General features: G+C 40.6%; 1 protein-coding gene across 1 annotated transcript in view; it reads right to left on the reverse strand.

Moving 5' to 3' along the window:
* Positions 1 to 2,047: 2,047 nt before the first annotated feature.
* Positions 2,048 to 19,570, reverse strand: part of epha7 (eph receptor A7) — a 123,618-nt gene continuing 106,095 nt past the window's right edge. Inside the window, 8 exon segments of the mRNA XM_084083182.1 lie at positions 2,048 to 2,973; positions 4,755 to 4,910; positions 6,299 to 6,492; positions 11,864 to 12,079; positions 13,358 to 13,567; positions 15,196 to 15,257; positions 16,901 to 17,086; positions 19,250 to 19,375. Of these exon segments, the coding sequence (XP_083939308.1) occupies positions 2,859 to 2,973; positions 4,755 to 4,910; positions 6,299 to 6,492; positions 11,864 to 12,079; positions 13,358 to 13,567; positions 15,196 to 15,257; positions 16,901 to 17,086; positions 19,250 to 19,375 (1,265 nt within the window). The 3' untranslated portion in view covers positions 2,048 to 2,858.

The following is a 19,570-nucleotide window of genomic DNA, read 5'->3' on the forward strand; positions in this document are numbered from 1 at the left end:
TAAAACTTTCCAGAACGAGTGAAAGTTCTGTGATTGTTTCTGTGATAGTTTAGGTCCGCAGCCAAATAAATGACAATTTGGGGGTCCTTGGCATGAAAAAGTTTGAGAACTACTGCTGTACATCATTAAAAAAACGAATAAAACAACAATAGCTGATGAAATATAAAAAAATTAAAATAAATTAAATGTGTTGAAAGGAAATGAATGTTTTCCTGGCTTCCCCAGAACTCAGGGTTTGTACCACCTCCTGAACAGGGCCCAAAATTAGGTATCCGAGAACCTTGTCTGAATCTGAGTCGTTGTGTATGATGTGTGGAAAACAAATCCAGAACTTGTGAAACACATTTAACGGCATTGGCACGGCCCGCTTGTAAGTCCTTGTAGCGGAAAAGAGCCACTGGAGAGGATGACATCATCAGTGTGGCTAATCACGCGCTCTTCCACTGTGTCAGATACATGACTCGCTCGTCTCTGCAAGCCACACACGCAGAATTCTGCTCTTCCGTGCCTCGTCGCGTCTGCTTCAAGTGTTAAGCATATCACAGTACGCCTTTTGTAGCAAACGCAACCTGATTAGTTCATCGTTTCGTGACATAGCGTGCCCAGTTTATCAAACACTTTCCATCCACATTTCAGTGTGTCCTTCTCTGCCTCAGTAGTGACTGAATCTTTCCGACGTGTTCCCCCCGGCACAACAGACACATGCGTTCATTCCTAGCACCTTATAAATCGCAGGTGAGGGACATTTTCTACCTGGTAATTATTGCTCTGTTTGGTCAATCTCACCTAAACGTGTCTGTCGTGGCATTCAAAACGTGTTCATGCACTTTCCACGCCAAAATAAAATAAAGTAAAAAAAAAAATAAGAGGGGGAGCCCACCCAGTCACTCCTTTTAAATAAGTCCACTGTCAAATTGAACCACGTAAAACATTGTCACTGAAGTGCTTAAAATAGTGGCAATACATTAACACATTTTAAGGCAGTATTACTTCTAGAGCTCGCACTTTCCCCCTTAACAACTGTATTTGCTGCAGCTCGACACAATGCGCAAATACCGTGTGCAACATAGTATTCCAGGCAATGTGATGTCAAAACAACATGCGGTGATTGAGGTTTCAGTACAATGTGTGTCAATAGGTCAGAATAGAGCCCGATGCACGACTTTTTCGGTCCGATGCCGGACAGTCCTAAATCAGTGGTCTAGGACCAATGATATATTTACTGATGTTTTGACCGAATTTTCTTTATTTAACTACTTTTTTTTTACTTTTGGATTTTTTTACCTATAATGATACCAGGTTGAAAGTTGTTAAAAATCGGGACACATCGGCTGCATAATTGCCAATACCGAAAAATATATCGGCCAAACGGACATATCGGTCGGGCTCTAGTTCTGAAACATTCTATCGCATAACTGTTCAAACAGTCCTGTTATGAAGACAAAGAAAATTGCTACTCTGACAGAAAACCTTGTAATCTTTCTAAAAAACCTGTTTGCCTCATTAGTGTGTCCACTCCTATAGTGTCATACATACTGTTCCAAAACAAAATGAAGCATTTTTGTCATAAATCATGAGCATCCAAGATCAGGGTAAAAAAAAAAAAGAAGAAAAAAAAGTATACAGCAAACAAACAAACAAACAAAACACACACACTCCGGTATAAGCCTAAAATATAACCAAGTGTACATGTTATCTGAAACCAAAGTTGAAGAATATGTCACATGGAGGAGAAACACAACGCACTGCACACTGTTAAAACAGCACCAGCGTCTTTTAACACAAGCTGGTTTAAATAAGTTCCTTTTTGAGCTCCAGCCGAATAAAAGTTCAGACGCTGCGTTATCACGCTGCCCTCTCCTCCGGAAGAGAGTTTACCCTGTTGTCAAGTCCAAATATAAGAAAAGGAAAGAAAAAAAGTAAAAAAGGCAAAAAAAAAAAAAAAAAGTCTATATGCGCCACAACCAGTGTTGCCAGATTCTGTGAGAGAAACAAGCAAACCAGGTCTAGGAAAACCAGCCCAAAAGAAGCGTCTATGGGCCACATGAGCACTTTAACATATACATCATCTATTTGAAAATAGCAGATCTACAAGCTCACAACGCGTCGCGATGCGACGCGTTGTGAGCTTGTAGATCGGTTATTTTCTAATAAAATCTTGCGGGGAAATTATAATAAGCAGATCTGGCAACCCTGACCACGACACATCACTGTGGTCTTCACAAACAAAAGTAACCATGTAGAAAAGAAGGGGAAAAAAAAGATAGGGGAGGTACAGAAAACCACCGCAAAAGAGGGATATTTCGTTTTTCTTAGTTTTTTCTCCTTTTTTTTCGTCTTTTCTTTGTTTTTTAAAGAAATCTATACGCAATGGTGTGCATTTAAACCATTCATTAAGTTAAAGGAACAAAGCAACAAGCGTCAAACCCCATTCCAATGCTCCGTTTGATATGTGGTTGAGTGCCGAAGATCTTCCAGAAAAAAGAAGACGAAGAGTAGAGAGAGAAGAAAAAAAAAAAGTGTTTCAAAATTCATTTTCCTCTACTTATTTCCCAGTTGTAGCGGAGGGGGTACACATACACACACTCGCGCGCGCACACACACACACACACACCGTTATCCTTCATCGAGGAACCAAAGGAATGATTTCGCTCCAGACGCGGCCGGAAGAGTTTCCGACGATTATCCCGGGTTTACTTGCCGAAGCACTGCTTCAGTTAGCTCTTTTTTTCTTTCTTTAGGCCCTGTCCTGTGCTGTCCCGTCTTGTCCTGTGCTGTCCTGTCCTGTCCTGTCCTGTCCTGTCCTGTGGTTGTCCTTTTTTTATCCCACGGCACTGCCGGCTTTAATAGTCCCACAGTCACACCTGAACCCCAGTGCCGTGAAGATGCAGCATCTGGGCTCTCATAGTCTGTATGCTGCTCATGATTTTCTTCTGATGGCCCACCAGAGTGATCCCCAAGCTCATCACGTCACTGCAAAAGACAAAAAAACGGGAAGGACATTCATTGCCGCGCACATAAATCAATGTACTGTGGCCCCCATGGAGCTTTTTTTGTTTTAACCCATTAAGACCTGAAGCCGATTCTACAAGTGTCTTCTAAATCCCAACAGTATTCTGAAAAAAAACCTATGTTTCTATATCAGTGGTGCTCAAACTTTTTCATGTCAAGGACCCCCACAATGATATGTATTTGGCCGTGGACCACCATCTCAAAATATTTTGTTTCGGGGACCCCCCAGAAGCAAAGATTTGAGTTAAAAATGTTCGCTTTAAAAGAATATATGTATATTCAAAGATTTGCACACATTTTCACGATTTTTCAAAAATAGCAGATCTACAAGCTCATAGCGCGGCACTCGGTGCCGCACTATGAGCTTGTATATCTGCTATTTTTGAATAGTGGAAGTGTAAAATAATGTTTGTTTTTTTAGCTCAAATCCAAAAAATGACACAGATGCGTTTCAGGTCTTAATGGGATAAACAAGCAAACATTTATAGGAGTGGTTCTAAAACTTTTTTTTTAATTTCAAGGACCCTCATTATTCTGAGAGTCAGGTAAAGGGTCCATTTGGAACAGCCTCAAGGAGCCCTGAGGGTGCCTGATGGACCCCACTTTGAGATTTGTAGCATAACATAACAATATTATTGTTATGCTTTATTTTTTACCCGTTACCCGGCATCTAGGGAGCGCGGATGTAAAATTAGCATTCTTGCTGTACGGCAAAGTGTTTACATCGCACACTATTTGACGCGGCCGTTCAATAACTGTCCCTATGAAATACATAAATGGAATGAAATAGCCCTTAGGCATTTTAATAATGTGAAAATGGAAAGGGGGAGGGGGGAGTAGAACGTGGCAGGTTTGGTTTGTTCATGGAGCAAAATTATGATAATTCAAATGTATTCTTTGCACTAGTATAGAATAGTATGGCAAAAAAAATCTATGATAATAATAATTCTTTAACTTTTTAACATGTTTGTATGAACTTATTGTACCGTGATTAACTCCTTACATCTTGACTATGTGTAGGTACTGATTGAATTGACATCATGGCTACAGTCATAACAATGTAGATAAAAAGCTTTTACAGGAAGTACGGAAATAAACAACCGCAGTCTCTTTAGGTGAAGCCATTTCCTTATGTTAAAAGGAAATCGGAAATGTGCTTTTTTCATTTTTTTTTTCTAATGGTTTTCAGGCATTAACTCACTCTGTAATGATAACATCTGACATCCTGGCAACTGCCAAAATAAAATGTTGGGGGGGGGGGGAGAAAACCTCTATCCCTGACAAAAATAAATAAAGCGTATAAACATTATATATACTGTATGTTGTACTTAACCCTTTAAGACCGGGAACGCGTTTTCAGATTTCTTTGGCAATTAAAAAAATAGCGGATCTACAAGCTCATAGATCTGCTATATTTCTTTTAATCGTTAAAATTTGTGAAATATATATTTTTTAATGCAAACATTTGTAAAATATTTTGTTCCAGGGACCTCCCCAGAAGCAAAGATTTGAGTTACCGTACAAATGTTCGCTTTAAAAAATATATATATTCAAAGATTTGCAAAAATTGTCCACGTTTTTTTCAAAAAATAGCAAATCTACAAGCTCATATGTGCTCGTATATCTGCTATTTTTGAATAGCCAAAAGAAATCTAAAATGACAAGAGACACGTTCCCGGATTGAATGGGTTATATGCAAGGCAAGGAGGGGGCTGTGTGCTGTACACGGGGCATATACGTACTCGATTGACATCCTCGCCACCGACTCCAGGGAGCTGTAACCGGCGGCTGTGAAGTTGTCCCGGTACCTCTCCATCTTGATGCCTTCTAGCCACTCCCCCACGGAGCAGAAAGCGGTGAAGTCTGGCGTGCTCTGATCTAGCAGCGGACTAATTGGCCTGCGTGACGAGCAAGAGGGATGACGGGTTATGTATGGCGTTGCGTGACAAAAAGAAAAACACTTTCACAAAAGAAAAGGGGAGAGAAAAACACCACCAACAACAACAACAACAACACAACACCGGAGCAGTGCCGGGAACAGGACGACCAAGCGAGAGAGAGGCGAGCGAGCGAACGAACGCCTCCAGTGATGCGGCAAATTGCGAGGGAGGAACAAGCTGAAGCTGATTTGAGCTTTCAATCAATATCGAACTCACACGCAGATGCTGATGTCATGTTCTTTGTGAAAGGCAAAAATATATCTTTTTTTGCCCAGTGTCTGTTGAATCAGAATCCTTTCTTATCTGCTTACTAAAAAGCCCCAGCCAAGAAAATAATCTGCTTTAGGCTTTTTTCCTCTTCTTTTTTTGCCACCCCCACCCCTTCTCCATCTAACCCCAGCAAAGTATGCTCCCTGACTGCAAATAGAATTCATTTGACAAATGTCAGCGAGGGGTCGTCAGTTCCCACACTACTTTAAAGTCCCAGGAACTCATTACGGGGATTGATTTAAAACCCCTCCTATTGACCGTGGAGCCATATAAGCTGTTTTGTGATATTGATTGTCCCGGGATTTATCTTTCATCAGCGGGACTATACAGTGCAGGGCGAATGGATGCGTTGGATCGTCCGCTAATGTATGGGAAAGTGAGACTTCAAAAGTTCTGCTGTGCAAAAACCTCGCATTTTAACCCATTAAGACATGAAGCCGATTGTACAGCCGATTGTCTTCTAAATCCCAACGGTTTTCTGAAAAACATATGTTTCTATATCAGTGGTGCGCAATCTTTTTCATGTCAAGGACCCCCAAAATGAGATGTATTTGGCCGCATGGACCCCCATCTCAAAATGTTTTGTTCCAGGGACCCTCAGAAGCAAAGATTTGAGTTACAAATGTTTGCTTTAAAAGAATAAATATTCAAAGATTTGCACACATTTTCACGATTTCTCAAAAATAGCAGATCTACAAGCTCGTAGCACGGCACTCTGTGCCGCGCTACAAGCTTGTATATCTGCTATTTTTGAATAGCCAAAGTGTAAAATAATGCATTTTTTTAGCTCAAATCCAAAAATGACACAGATGCTTCTCCGGGTCTTACAGGGTTAAAATCATGCTGGGTTTCGTAACTCATTCTCATTCCCTGGGAAGTTGTTCATGTTTTTTTTTGGTGAACAGAAGCTCGCGTTCAAGTCTTAATCGGCCCCAATTAGAAATCTGGCATGCTAGGACACAGCATGCAAAGAAAACACAATACAAGCTACACAATGAACAAACAAACACAGAATATTGTGTCAGAGGCAATGAGCGAGCTATAAAACATTGAAATTGACGAGAATTGTTTCTTACCTCGTACACGTTCCTACTGGGGTTTTCAGCGTATTTGGGTTGCGGATCATCTTGTCGAGCATGCCGACTATTTGATCGAATTTGGGCCGCTCGGCCCTGTCTTTCTGCCAGCAGTCCAGCATTAGCTGATGCAATCCTGGGGGGCAGTCCATGGGGGCCGGGAGGCGGTAACCCTCCTCAATGGCCTTTATGACCTGGACAATGCAGACAGAATCGGGGCATCAGGTTATTTCGTCCAAAAGCACGGCACTTGAATTTTATCTCAAAGAAAATGGTGCACACATCGCTGCTGAGTTTACATAGGGACCTAATGAGAACCGTTGGAGCCAGTGGTGGGAAAAAGTACTCACATTGTTTACTTAAGTAAAAGTATCAATACTGCAATATAGAAATACTCTTGTTACAAGTAAAAGTCCGGAATTCAAAATGTACTTGAGTAAAGCTACGGAAGTATTGGCATCAAGATATACTCCAAAGCACCAAAAGTAAAAGTACAAAATGTTTGAAAATAGCAGATCTACAAGCTCAACCAGGTGTGAGCTTGTAGATCTGCTATTTTCAAATAGCCTAGGTATAAAATAGAGCTAAAGTGGTTAATGTATGTTTTATAATACTATAATCTATATCTGCAAAGAAACTAGTAACTAAAGTTTTCAAATAATTGTAGTGGAGTAAAAGTACAATAGTTGGATCCGAGATGTAGTGGAGCAGAACTAAAATGATTGTAAACGTGAAATACTCAAGTAAAGTACACATCTCTCAAAATTGTACTTATGTGCAGTACTTAAGTAAATGTACCTAGTTACTTTCCACCACTGGTTGGAGCTCACATTTAGTATAATGAGACGGCGAAGAAGACAATGCGGTAGCGTGGAATACAATAGCTCTTCCGTATTATCTAAATAATTCAGATCAAGTCTTTTATTCTCCCCTGCTACCATGTTAGCAAAAGTAAAAAATAATCAGTTTACCGCCCCTCATGTGCAATTCATTCTTTTCACTGAAATGTTTGTGAATGTCAATGCTGCATGGGCCATGCAATAATTCCATCATTACCGCAACTGGGGACAAAGTGCATTGAAAGAATTCAACAGCCTATAACTGGATTGTACTGGTTCTGTGGCAGGTTTGTTAACCCATGAAGACCTGAAGCCGATTTTTACAAATATCTCCTATAAATCCCAACAGTATTCTGAAAAACGTATGTTTCTATATCAGTGGTGCTCAAACCTTTTCATGTCAAGGACCCCCAAAATTATATGGATTTTGCCACGGACCCCCATCTCAAAATATGTTGTTCCAGGGACCCCAGAAGCAAGGATTTGAGTCAAAAATGTTCGCTTTAAAAATATATATATACTTATATTAATTGGCACACATTTTTTCGATTTAAAAAAATAGCAGATATACAAGCTCATAGCGCGGCACTCGGTGCCGCGCTATGAGCTTGTATATCTGCTATTTTTGAATAGCCAAAGTGTAAAATAATGCTTTTTTAGCTCAAATCAAAACGTGACACAGATGCGTCCCGGGTCTTAACGGGTTAAAGTGATTGGGAACTACGTGCTACAACAATGGAGGACATTTTTGCGAGGATAATGTCGAGTGTGCACCTGTGTCTCTATGGCGATGGGCGGAGGAGGTATCGGTGGGCCCCGACTTGCCCACGTCTATCATTATACCGGCGGACGCAAATACAATTAATTAAAGCAAACAAGAGGAGGGACCGTTTTTCACCCGCGACCTGCATTTCCAATATTGTTTGTGTCTCTTGACAATAGGCCTGGATTTACACAGCCCCCTAATGAATAATACCACAAAAAAAAGAGATCTATCTGCATGTCCTTTTTACACTCTAATCCATTCTCTGTCACGTGCGCCCTTTAGTGTAGAGTTCATTAAAAAGTCAATGCCGCGCAGACCGCTAGTACTGTAGGGGCGGTGAGCACCTTTGATTTCGGGCTCTGTGCTGCTTCTCTTTCTCCTTTTTAAGCCATTAAGACCGGGAACACATCTGCGTCATTTTAGATTTCTTTGGGCTATTCAAAAATAGCAGATCTACAAGCTCGTAGCGCGGCACCGAGTGCCGCGCTACGAGCTTGTAGATCTGCTATTTTTGAAAAATCGTGAAAAATGTGTGCAAATCTTTTGAACATACATATTTAAGCGGACATTTGTAACTCAAATGTTTGCTTCTGGGGGGTCCCTGGAACAAAACATTTTCAGATGGGGGTCATGGCCAAATAAATATAATTTTGGGGGTCCTTGACAAGAAAAAGTTTGAGAACCGCTGAAATAGCAAACAATGATTTTTTTTCAGAAAACTGTTGTAAACTGTAAAATCGGAACCTCAGGCGTTAATGGGTTAATTCCATGGAAGTGGGGGCTGTGTATATTTCCCTGCGTACTACATTAATTTGTTATTCCTGTCATGGGCTATTCAAATAAGCAAGAACCCACGTGGACTCACACACCTGTCATATTGCGACTATGTGGTCTTGCGGCTGTGCATTCTATGGCCATATTTACAAAAGAAACCTTAGTTGGTCTTTGTCTGTGGGGGGGGGGGGGGAACCCAACGGTACCCACTGACTGTGACTAAAGGTATACTTGACATTACAGCTGACTGACCTGACCGATTTTTTTCCAAAGCATTCTGTGCCGTTGGGTTTGTTTGATTTTCGAGGAGGCCATGTATTTCAGTACGGTGCGGAAATGAACTTGCAGAGACTTGCAGAAACCAGTGGAAAAAGTACTAGTCTTTTCAAATGTAGTTTCAGTTTTCAAATGTATAAAAATCTTTTGAAAATAGCCGATCTACAAGCTCACAATGCGTCGCGATGCGACGCATTGTGAGCATGCGTCTCGCTCATTGTGAGCATTGTGAGCTTGTAGATCTGCTATTTTACACACACCCTAGTGTGTCCCTATTCTCGGGTGAACATTCTGCAAAAAATAGCAGATCGATAAGCTCACAACGCGTCACAAAACAAAAACATCGCAACACATTGTGAGCTTGTACATCTGCAAGTTTTGGCAAAGATATTCAGTGTGCAGATGGTGGGGTATAGATGCCTGGGGGACTCCGGTCAACTAAGTATACTTAGTAAGTCAACTAAGCCACTTAGAGGTTAAGTGGTTTTAAAGCATCTTGAAAAACCTTGCTGAAAGTAGTCCCTGGCGAAAATATCTAAAAATAAACCCATTAAAGGGAAAACAGTCTATGTTTATGAACAGTATATGGTATATATGTCCGAAGTTCTATGTGAATAGACAATGGAGGCGGTATGGTCCTTAAAAGTTTTGGTCAAAATACCTGAGTATACTTTTCACACACACACACACACACACACACACACACACACACACGCAAGCGCGCGCACACGCTCACAGAAGTTTTTGTTATGCATTGCTGGGTTGACGTGTACCCCCAGAGGAGGACAGCACAGACTAGGACACAGCGTGACTAATTTGCTGTTTTGCAGTCGCAGCATACTTCTGGGCCTTTTACCTTTTCAACCTGATAATCAGAGCTGATCTATTTCTTTACATTTGTGACTGCTTAATCAAGTTCAATTTAGTGGGAAAAATTCTCACAGCTGCACAAAACTCGTAGGGTTTGTGCGTGACTCAGTGACAACCGGTTCAACCCTGCTGCTATTCGCCACGGTTTCCCATTACCATAGCTCATTATAAAAGGTTAAAGGCCAGCTGAATTAAAAGCATTTTTCATTCTTTTTTTTTAAAATTATAATACTTCTTTTGTGAATCCCTCATAAGACGGCGTTTATGCATGCCTTGCACTTAACCCATTAAGACCGGCAACGCATCTGTGTGTAATTTTTAGATTTTATCTGTCTATTTTTCTTTTGGCATTCGGTGCCGCGCTATGAGCTTGTAGATCTGCTATTTTTGAAAAATCATGAAAAGTTGTGCAACTATTTTAAAAATACATATTTTTTGGCGGACATTTGTAACTCAAATCTTTGCTTCTGGGGGTTCCTGGAACTAAATATTTAAAAAATATGTAATCCAAGATTTTGCCAGGAATTTTCACTATTTTTCAAAAATAGCAGATCTACAAAGCTCATAGCGCGGCACTCGGGGCCGCGCTATGAGCTTGTAGATCTGCTATTTTTGAATAGCTCAACGAAATCTAAAAATGAGTACACGGATGCGTTCCAGGTCTTAATGGGTTAAGACTCCCATCTGAAGCCAAATTGAGATTACAGTTCCACCGGGGTGGATGCAAACGGCATGATTTCATCAAGATTTCTTGAACTAATTAAGCCCTGGACACTCATACAGGCCAACATGTCCTCGCCAGGGGTCCCATGACAATGCCTTTGAGAATGTTATGTTTTTTTTAACTGTGATATTATTTTCTTTAATTTAATTTTTATGGAACGACTATCACTATCACGATCTTGCCAGCATATCTTGGAATTCCTTTAGATTATTTGTTCTCAAATGGTTTCACACAGGGACTTGGCTTTTGTGTTAATGAAGTCAATCCATTAAACACAAAACGTATCTGTCTGTTTAAAAGTTGCTCAACCCTATTAGAAGATGTCATGACCCACTTTTGGAGACCTTCCCACTGGCCCAGAAACACTGCTTTAGATGGCGATTCTAAAATATATATTTTTTTTTATCCCGCGATTTTGTAACCCTTATTTTTCACCCGGTGCCAATTTTCTAAGTGATCCTGGGCGCTACACTCCCCCTCACCAGCCTAGGGAGGCCAGGGCCGAGCTCATGCCTCATGACACGGGGAGAACATGCAAACTCCTAAAATGTTTTTTTTCTTTATTGTTTATTGTTTCTTAACAAAGATGAGCACAAGTTCATGTATTAAATTGGATAATAACATCTAGTAAGAAGAAAAAAAACTAAATTCAAAAACTGAGAAAGGTTTTTTCCTCTCTCTATGGACCTAATTAATTCCTTTTGTAAACAACTGGAACTGGAATGTGTGTCATAATAATTTAGATGGATTTGGAGGAGAACAAGTAAAGGCATAAGCATGGTTGTCAAATTTGTGTTAAACCCATTGAGACCTGAAGCGGATTCTACATGTCTCCTAAATCTCAACAGTATTCTGAAAAACGTATGTTTCTATATCAGTGGTTCTCAAACTTTTTCATGTCAAGGACCCCCAAAATGTATATGTATTGGCCAAGGACCCTCCATCTCAAAATGTTTTGTTCCCGGGACCCCCCAGAAGCAAAGATTTGAGTTAAAAATGTTCGCTTTAAAACAATATTAAAAGATTCGCACACATTTTCACGATTTTTCTAAAATAGCAGATCGACAAGCTCATAGCGCGGCACTCGGTGCCGCGCTATGAGCTTGTATATCTGCTATTTTTGAATAGCCAATGTTTAAAATAATGCTTTTTAGCTCAAATCAAGAAGTGACACAGATGCGTCTCCAGGTCTTAATCGGTTAATGTTAAGGATTGCTGGGGTTCAAGTGGTTAATGTTAAAGGCTGTGTGATTCCTCCTTAGCACACTATACAGTAAAATGAGAGAAACCTGTGCTGAATGACTCCTATAACTCACATCTTGATTGGACATGTCCCAGTAAGGCCGTTCCCCATAGGACATGACCTCCCACATGACAATGCCGTAACTCCACACGTCACTGGCGGAGGTGAATTTACGGTACTGGATGGCTTCCGTCGCGGTCCACCGGACGGGTATTTTGCCGCCCTGTTCAGTAAAACGCAGGTCAGTGGCGGGAGTAAAGATCACATTCATTATATCCTGCAGCTTCCCCTAAAACATCAGAGAAGAGTTTCAACATTATAATATACACAGGGTGAGCCAAAGAAAGAAAGAAAGAAAGAAGAAAAAAAATAGATGACTTTCGACAATCTTTAGAAAGGTAAAATAAACCATAACCACTTAAGCCATATATTAGCCGCTCAACAATGTGAGGCTAGAATGCAGTGGTACTCTATACTCTATTACAAGTAAAGGTTTGGAATTCAAAATGTACTTGAGTAAAAGTACAAAAGTATTGGTATCAAAATGTACTTAAGGTTACCAAAAGTAGAAAGTACTCATTATGCAGAAAGTCCCATTTCACAAAGTTTTCAAATGTATAAAATGCATGCAAATCTTTTGAAAATAGCAGATCTACAAGATCACAATACGTCGCGGTAGCTTGTAGATCGGCTATTTTCAAATGGCCGAAATGTATACAGGGCTGAAGTGGTTTTGTAATTATAATCAAAATCTACAAAGTAACTACAGTAGTAAAGTTTTCAAATAATTGTAGTGGAGTAAAAGTACAATGTTTGCCTCTGAGATGTAGTGGTGGAGTAGTACTAAAAATTGGAAATCCTCCAGTAAAGTAAAAATACTGAATAAAAGTACAGTACTTTTGTACATGTACTTAGTGACTTTACACCACTGCTAGAATGCTTGTAGAGCGGCAATTTGTGAACAAAACGGGTGTGCGAAAAGTTTTCGAAAATGTCAGATGTTTTTTTATTTTTATTTATTTCTTTATGTTCTCCTATAATGACATGCCCAAAAAACAGAAACGCCAGGTTGAAAAAAGTGCTAAAGAAACCCCTAAAGAAAACCTATATAAGCAGAGATACTGCTTGCGGTTGCATTTGTGTGGTGGTGGATGTGATGGGTTCCAAGTAAGAATTTCTCTGCTCTCATTTTCATGCACTGCACTGTGGGTAATAATAATAACGTGTGTGTTCCAAAAAAAAGGTGTGTGGGGTAGCAGAAAAAAAGAAGAAAAAAACAAGAATAAATATGACTTGACAGTCATATTATTAGCAGCTGCATGCTGTATTGTGTGTGTGTGTGTGTGTGTGTGTGTGTGTGTGTGTGTGTGTGTGTGTGTGTGGGGGGGGGGGGGGGGGGGCTTAAAGTAGTGAAGGACAGCCAGGACAGCCAATGACAAATAGGTGTCGCTTAGGTGTCGCTTAGGTGTCACATCTCAACTCAGCCTGTTTGTAGAGCAGCTTGCAGCTGCTAAAAACACAACGGGATGGGATGGGTGAGAGATGCCGGGGCGTTAATTGAACTCACGGTGGTCGTGTAGACGGCCTCGGGGTCGTCGTCGACCACTCTCGACAGGCCGAAGTCCGACACTTTGCACACGAGGTTGCTGTTGACGAGGACGTTGCGCGCGGCCAGATCTCGGTGGACGTAGCCCATGTCGGACAGGTATCTCATTCCGGCCGCGATGCCCCGCAGCATGCCGACGAGCTGGATGACGGTGAACTGACCGTCGTGTTTCTGTATGGACGATGGACGAGAGAGGACAGGGAGAGAGAGAGGAGAAGGTTGTTTGTGAGGCGATGGATATAAGTACTGGACTTTGTTCTGTTGTTTTATCCTTGGGATGTCTTTTTAAACACGTTTCAATCCCGGATCGCATCTGTGTCAATTTAGATGTTGGCTATAATCGTTGTTTTATACTTTGGGCTATTCAAAAATAGCAGATATACAAGCTCATAGCGCGGCACCAAGTGCCGCGCTATGAGCTTGTAGATCTGCTATTTTCTGCTATTTTTTTCCGAAAATGTTATTTTGTGAAAATCTTTGAATATAAATCTTTGCTTCTGGGGGTCCCTGGAACAAAATATTTTCAGATGGGGGTACGCGGCCAAATACATATAATTTTGGAGGTCCTTGCAATGAAAAAGTGTGAGATATACAGTAGTGTCTATAGTGGTCTATAGAAACATAGGTTGTTTTTTTTTAGGATTTAGAAGACATCTTTAGATGCGTTCCTGGATTGAATGGGTTAACTCTTTGAACCCTAGCATCCCTATTCTGGGAGGAGCTTTCAGCAGAAAAACAGCCAATTAGATTAGAGTAGGTTTTTAGTGCAGAGGGAAACATAAAAAGTGGACCAAGTACAGAGCTATAAGTATTAAGTTACTAAGTATAGAGGGTTTACGTGGTTTTAACCAACATATAATTTGTAATTCAAACAAAGTGGGAGGAGAGGGGGGGAGGGGAGGGGAGGGGAGAGGAGAGGAGAGGAAGGTCGGCCATTTCCACTGACCAAGAGGGAGAAATGTAGGTCAGGCAGCACTGCAGCATTGCTGGCACTGGATTAATAATAATATTCACAAGACAAGTTGCAAGTCCAAACTTCCAGCTTGTCTATAAGACTTTCAAGATTCTTTTACATTGGTTTTCGCCCCCCCCCCCCCCCCCCAGACGAATAATGGGCCGTAAAACACATAAAATGTGTTTTTTTCATAATAGGTTTCACGTTCTTGCAAAACCACGGATTCACCACGTAAGCCCTATTTTATAATTCCTCATTATGTCAGTGACACGTGCAAATGAGCAGATCTGCAAGCTCACAGAGCTTCACGATGCAAAGTATTGTGAGATTGTAGATCGACAGTTTTTTTTACTGTTTTTGAACACTTTTCGAATATGTTTTTGAAAGACTGTGAAATCTTTTTAACCCATTAAGACCAGTGTCACTTTTTGATTTGAGCTAAAAAGCATTATTTTAGACTTTATTCAAAAATAGCAGATATACAAGCTCATAGCGCGGCACCGAGTGCCGCGCTATGAGCTTGTAGATCTGCTATTTTTGAAAAATCGTGAAAATGTGTGCAAATCTTTGAATATATATATATATATATTTTACAGCAAACATTTTTGACTCAAGTCTTTGCTTCTGGGGGTCCCTGGAACAAAAATGTTTTGAGATAGGGGTCCGCGGCCAAATACATGTAAATGTTGGGGTCCTTGACATGAAAAAGTTTGAGAACCACTGATATAGAAACATGAGTTTTTTTTCATTTAGAAGACATTTTGTAGAATCGGCCTCAGGTCTTAATGGGTTAAACATTTGGAAAGTTTTTAAATTTGTATTATTATTATTGGGTCGTACTCACCCTAAGGAAAGCATCTAGTGAACCGTTCTCCATGTATTCAATCACGATCATCACTGGCTTCCCTGAAAACAAAAAACAATTAAACGTCTGTTAATTGACACATACAGTAAATACACAAGTTTGCTTGTGAAGTCGCGGGCAAGCCAGAAACTGACTCTAGTAAAACTGCTGCCATCTCCGTCTAGTTATTTTTAGCCGTACGTTTCTCTGGCTTATAATTAAAAATTACCATCTGTTCCTTTATATTACAGTGTCGAAATGGGAAAGTGCAGAACACGGGGGTGTTACTAATTCTATCAGATACAATGTCACTGTTCTGGCGATGGTACTTTTACCTCAAAACATAACAAATAAATAAACTGTATTACAATGTACAAGCTAGAATAAAAATGCATAATTGCATTTAGATGTGATGGGAAACAGTATTTAATTAGTTACAATTTGCCAGAAGGAACAGCACGTATTGCTCTCTTTTTTAATTAGGAACTAAAAGTACATTTGCTCTGACATGTTTTGTTGTATTTGATCAAGTTATAAAATGGATAATACCACCATAACAAGGCCAATACTGTATAATTTCATGCATATGGATCCTTTAAGTTTAGATCCTGATTCTATTCCAATATTCTTTTAACATATATATTTTTTTTTAAAGGATCCCTGCCTAATAAGTCAAATATGCCTTAATGCATTCTAATTGCCTTTTATAACTAAAATAAAATAAAATAAATGGCTGGACCATGGACAAATGACATCATCATTAAGACCTGGAACGCATCTGTGTCATTTAAGATGTCTTTGGCTATCCAAAAATAGCAGATATACAAGCTCATAGCGCGGCACCTAGTGCTGCGCTACGAGCTTGTAGATCTGCTATTTTTTTTAAATCGTAAAAAAAATGTAAAATCTTTGAATATATGTATTTTTTTTAAAGCAAACATCTTTAACTCAAATATTTGCTTCTGGGGGTCCCTGGAACAACACATTTTGAGGCTGGCAGGTCCGCGGCCAAATACATATCATTTTGGGGGTCCTTGACATGACTAGTTGGAGCACCACTGATGTAGCAACATTTTTTTTTTTTTTTCAAAGAACTGTTAAGTATTTAGAAGACATTTTGTAGAATCAGCCTCAGGTCTTAATGGGTTAAACAGGGCAATTATAATGCATTAAGGCATAATTGGCCTCTTACTCAGGGATCCCTTTTAATTCCATGCCAGAGGTTAATCTCATAATGTACTCACCAGTGCCAACGATTTATTTTTATTTTTTTGTTTTTTTTATTTTTTCACGTCGCCATAGACCTTGTTAAAATCCTTAAGATTGAGCTCTGCACTGTTTGTAAACATCGCAGAGATCTGCCTGGTTCGACCAGTGAAAACCACGTGTCAAACGGAGCCGCCATGTTGTAGTTAGAACGGTTTATGTTAAACAGTGATCAGCGAGGAGAAAATGGCGTTTCAGTTTCGTCATTAGAACGGAGGCCGACGGGATCGGCAAAATCGGATCCCGAATAATTCAGTTTCCGGTGGTGCTACAATGAAATGTGCCGTATCGAAAATTGAAAAAAGTGCAATGTGAATTTTTTTCGAAAAAAAGAAAAAAGCGCCTCTTCGGATACGCGACTGGCACGTGGCGGCTTTAAATAGGTTCGCGTAGATCTACGCGATTGACACTCAATGTGTTAAAGTGTTTTTATCATTACCTCTGGTCACAACGCCCTCCAGATGGACGACGTTGGGATGGTCGAACTGGCCCATGATGCTGGCTTCGCAGAGGAAGTCCCGCCTCTGCTTCTCGGTGTAGCCCACTTTCAGCGTCTTGATGGCGACCGACACGTCCCGCTTCCCCGGGAGCTTGAGCCGGCCGCTGCACACCTCCCCGAACTCTCCTGTGTGTGAAGGAAAAGAAGGGAAGGATGAAACCAGCCGTGACATGATGAGAGTGCAGAGCTGAGAGTACGGGGGAAGAGGGAGGGGAATCAAGCACTTCCAGTGGTGGAAAAACGCACTAAATTATTTTTACTTGGCATGTAGAAATACTCCGTTACAAGTTAAAGTCCGGAATTAAAAGGTATTGGTATCAAAATGTACTTAAAGTACCATAAGTAGAAAGTACTCATTATGCAGAATGTCCCGTTTCACTAGTTTTCAAATGTATAAAAAATATTTTGAAAATACCAGATCTACAAGCTCACAATGTGTCGCATCGCGACGCATTGTCAGCTTGTAGATCTGCTATTTTCAAATGGCCGAACTGTACTGCATATAGGGCTTTAGTGGTTAATGTGTGTTTTGTAATAATAATCAAAATCTACAAAGTAGCTATAATGACTTAAGTTTTCAAATAATTATAGTGGAGCAAAAGTACAATATTGAGATGTAATGGAGTAGAAGTAAAATGATTGAAAATTGGAAGTACTCCACTAAAGTAAAAAACACCTCGAAATTATACTCAAGTACGTACTTGAGTAAATGTACTTTAAATGTACCTTCCACCACTGAGAGCTGAGAGTTCGGGGGAATAGTGGGGGGAATCAAGCACTTCACAATGACAAATGTATTGGGTATGTGCGAGTACGTTGAGGACGAAAGCAGCTGTGCTGCGCGCGGGGATACAAATCGGAGTACATCTTGTTATACTCTGGGGGGGGGGGGGGATGCGTAAACCAAGAGACCTATAATAAGATGTGCTGGGAGATGCATAAGATACTGTCATTGACCACTTCAACACAAAAAAAAACATGTGGCAGCAATTTCTCAGCGGCCGCGGGTGTCTTCGTTTGCAGCTGCCTGCAGCGAGAGACACTCACAGACCCCGCAAACTTCCCCCATGCATGCATCCCCTCCTCTCCTCCTCCCCACCCCCACACACACACACACACACATATGCACAGTAATTGCAATGAACTTATTACCACCTCTTCCCCCGATCGTTACTATTAACCACTTTCAACCTGGCGTCTGTATTTTTTTTGGACTAGGCAATTTATACAAACATTCCAATCTACTAGCTCACAAGTAAGATGTATGTGTGTGTTTACTAAAGAGCTGGAGAGACAGGGAGTGATCTCTGTTACTGAACAATTCACGTACTGCACCTTTAACCCATTAAGACCGGCAACGCAATCTGTGTCATTTTAGATTTCTTTAGCTATTTTTGAAAAAATCCTGAAAATGTGTGCAAATCTTTGAATATATGTATTTTTAACATTTGTAACTCAAATCTTTGCCTCCCTTTGGGTCCCTGGAACTAAATATTTTGAGATGGGGGTCCGCGGCCAAATACATATCATTTTGAGGGTCCTTGACATGAAAAAGTTTGAGAACCACTGAAATAGCAACATAGGTTTTTTCAAAAAACTGTTAACACATCCGCTGCCCGGGACGCAGATCTGCGTCCTAATAGATCCAACCGTGGGCTGCCAGAGTAATCTAGGACGCAGATCTGCGTCCTAATGTTTAATTTAGTTAATAGACGATCACGCTGTCTTATTTACATTCCGAGATCATTTTCGCTTCCGAGTCACTTCCGCTTCACCCGGAAGCAATTTCAGCGATTTCCGTTTACGGTTTCCGGTTTTAGCTTGAAAAATGCGCTAATGCGGCTAAAATAAGTTTTTTCACATGGTATAAAATACAAACGGATAGCTCCACATCTATTTTCTTTAGTCCGGGTGACGATCAGGCATCGTCGTCGTGTATCACATCGTTTTTAGGCCGATCAGAGATTGTCGAAGACGTCACATCCGGTTCATGTTGTTTTGACATGAACCGGAAACTTAAAAAACGTAAAACTTAAATGCATTTAAATAACAAAATAACAACAACAAAAAAACACGCAAATTGCTGGCAGTCAATGGGGTAAATTATGAATAAACTCTGGCAGTCAATGTGTTAAGATTTACAGTAGAATACATTTTGTAGAATCAGGTCAGGTCTTTATGGGTTAAGTGGTTATTATATCCAATATGTAACGGCCATATCCTCCCCTCCTCCAGGTGTAAATATCGTGTCTGTCAATGTGATGTATGAGAGAGAGAGAGAGAGCTCACCTGCGCCGATCACCCGCTCTATCTTAATGCAGGACGCGTCCAGCTCCTTGGCGAACTGATGCACGGCCCTGTTCGGATCCTCGTAGGTCTCGGGGTCGATGTATGTTTTGGTGCCTGGAAATTTGACTGTAGAAAGGTAAGAGGATTACTGTTACGATTAAATATGCATAATAATACACAGCCGCTTGACAGGCAAAACGATTATACCCGAAGACCCTGTGATTCGGGGAAAAGGGGGGGGGCGGGGGATCGACAAAACTAGGGCGGGCGTGATGGAAGAGAGGCCGTGTCAAAGGGGTCCCACAACAAAGGGAAAGAATT

The sequence above is a fragment of the Gymnoscopelus microlampas genome, assembly GCF_963454915.1.
Source record: "Gymnoscopelus microlampas genome assembly, chromosome: 16".
In the NCBI taxonomy this organism is placed as follows: domain Eukaryota; kingdom Metazoa; phylum Chordata; class Actinopteri; order Myctophiformes; family Myctophidae; genus Gymnoscopelus; species Gymnoscopelus microlampas.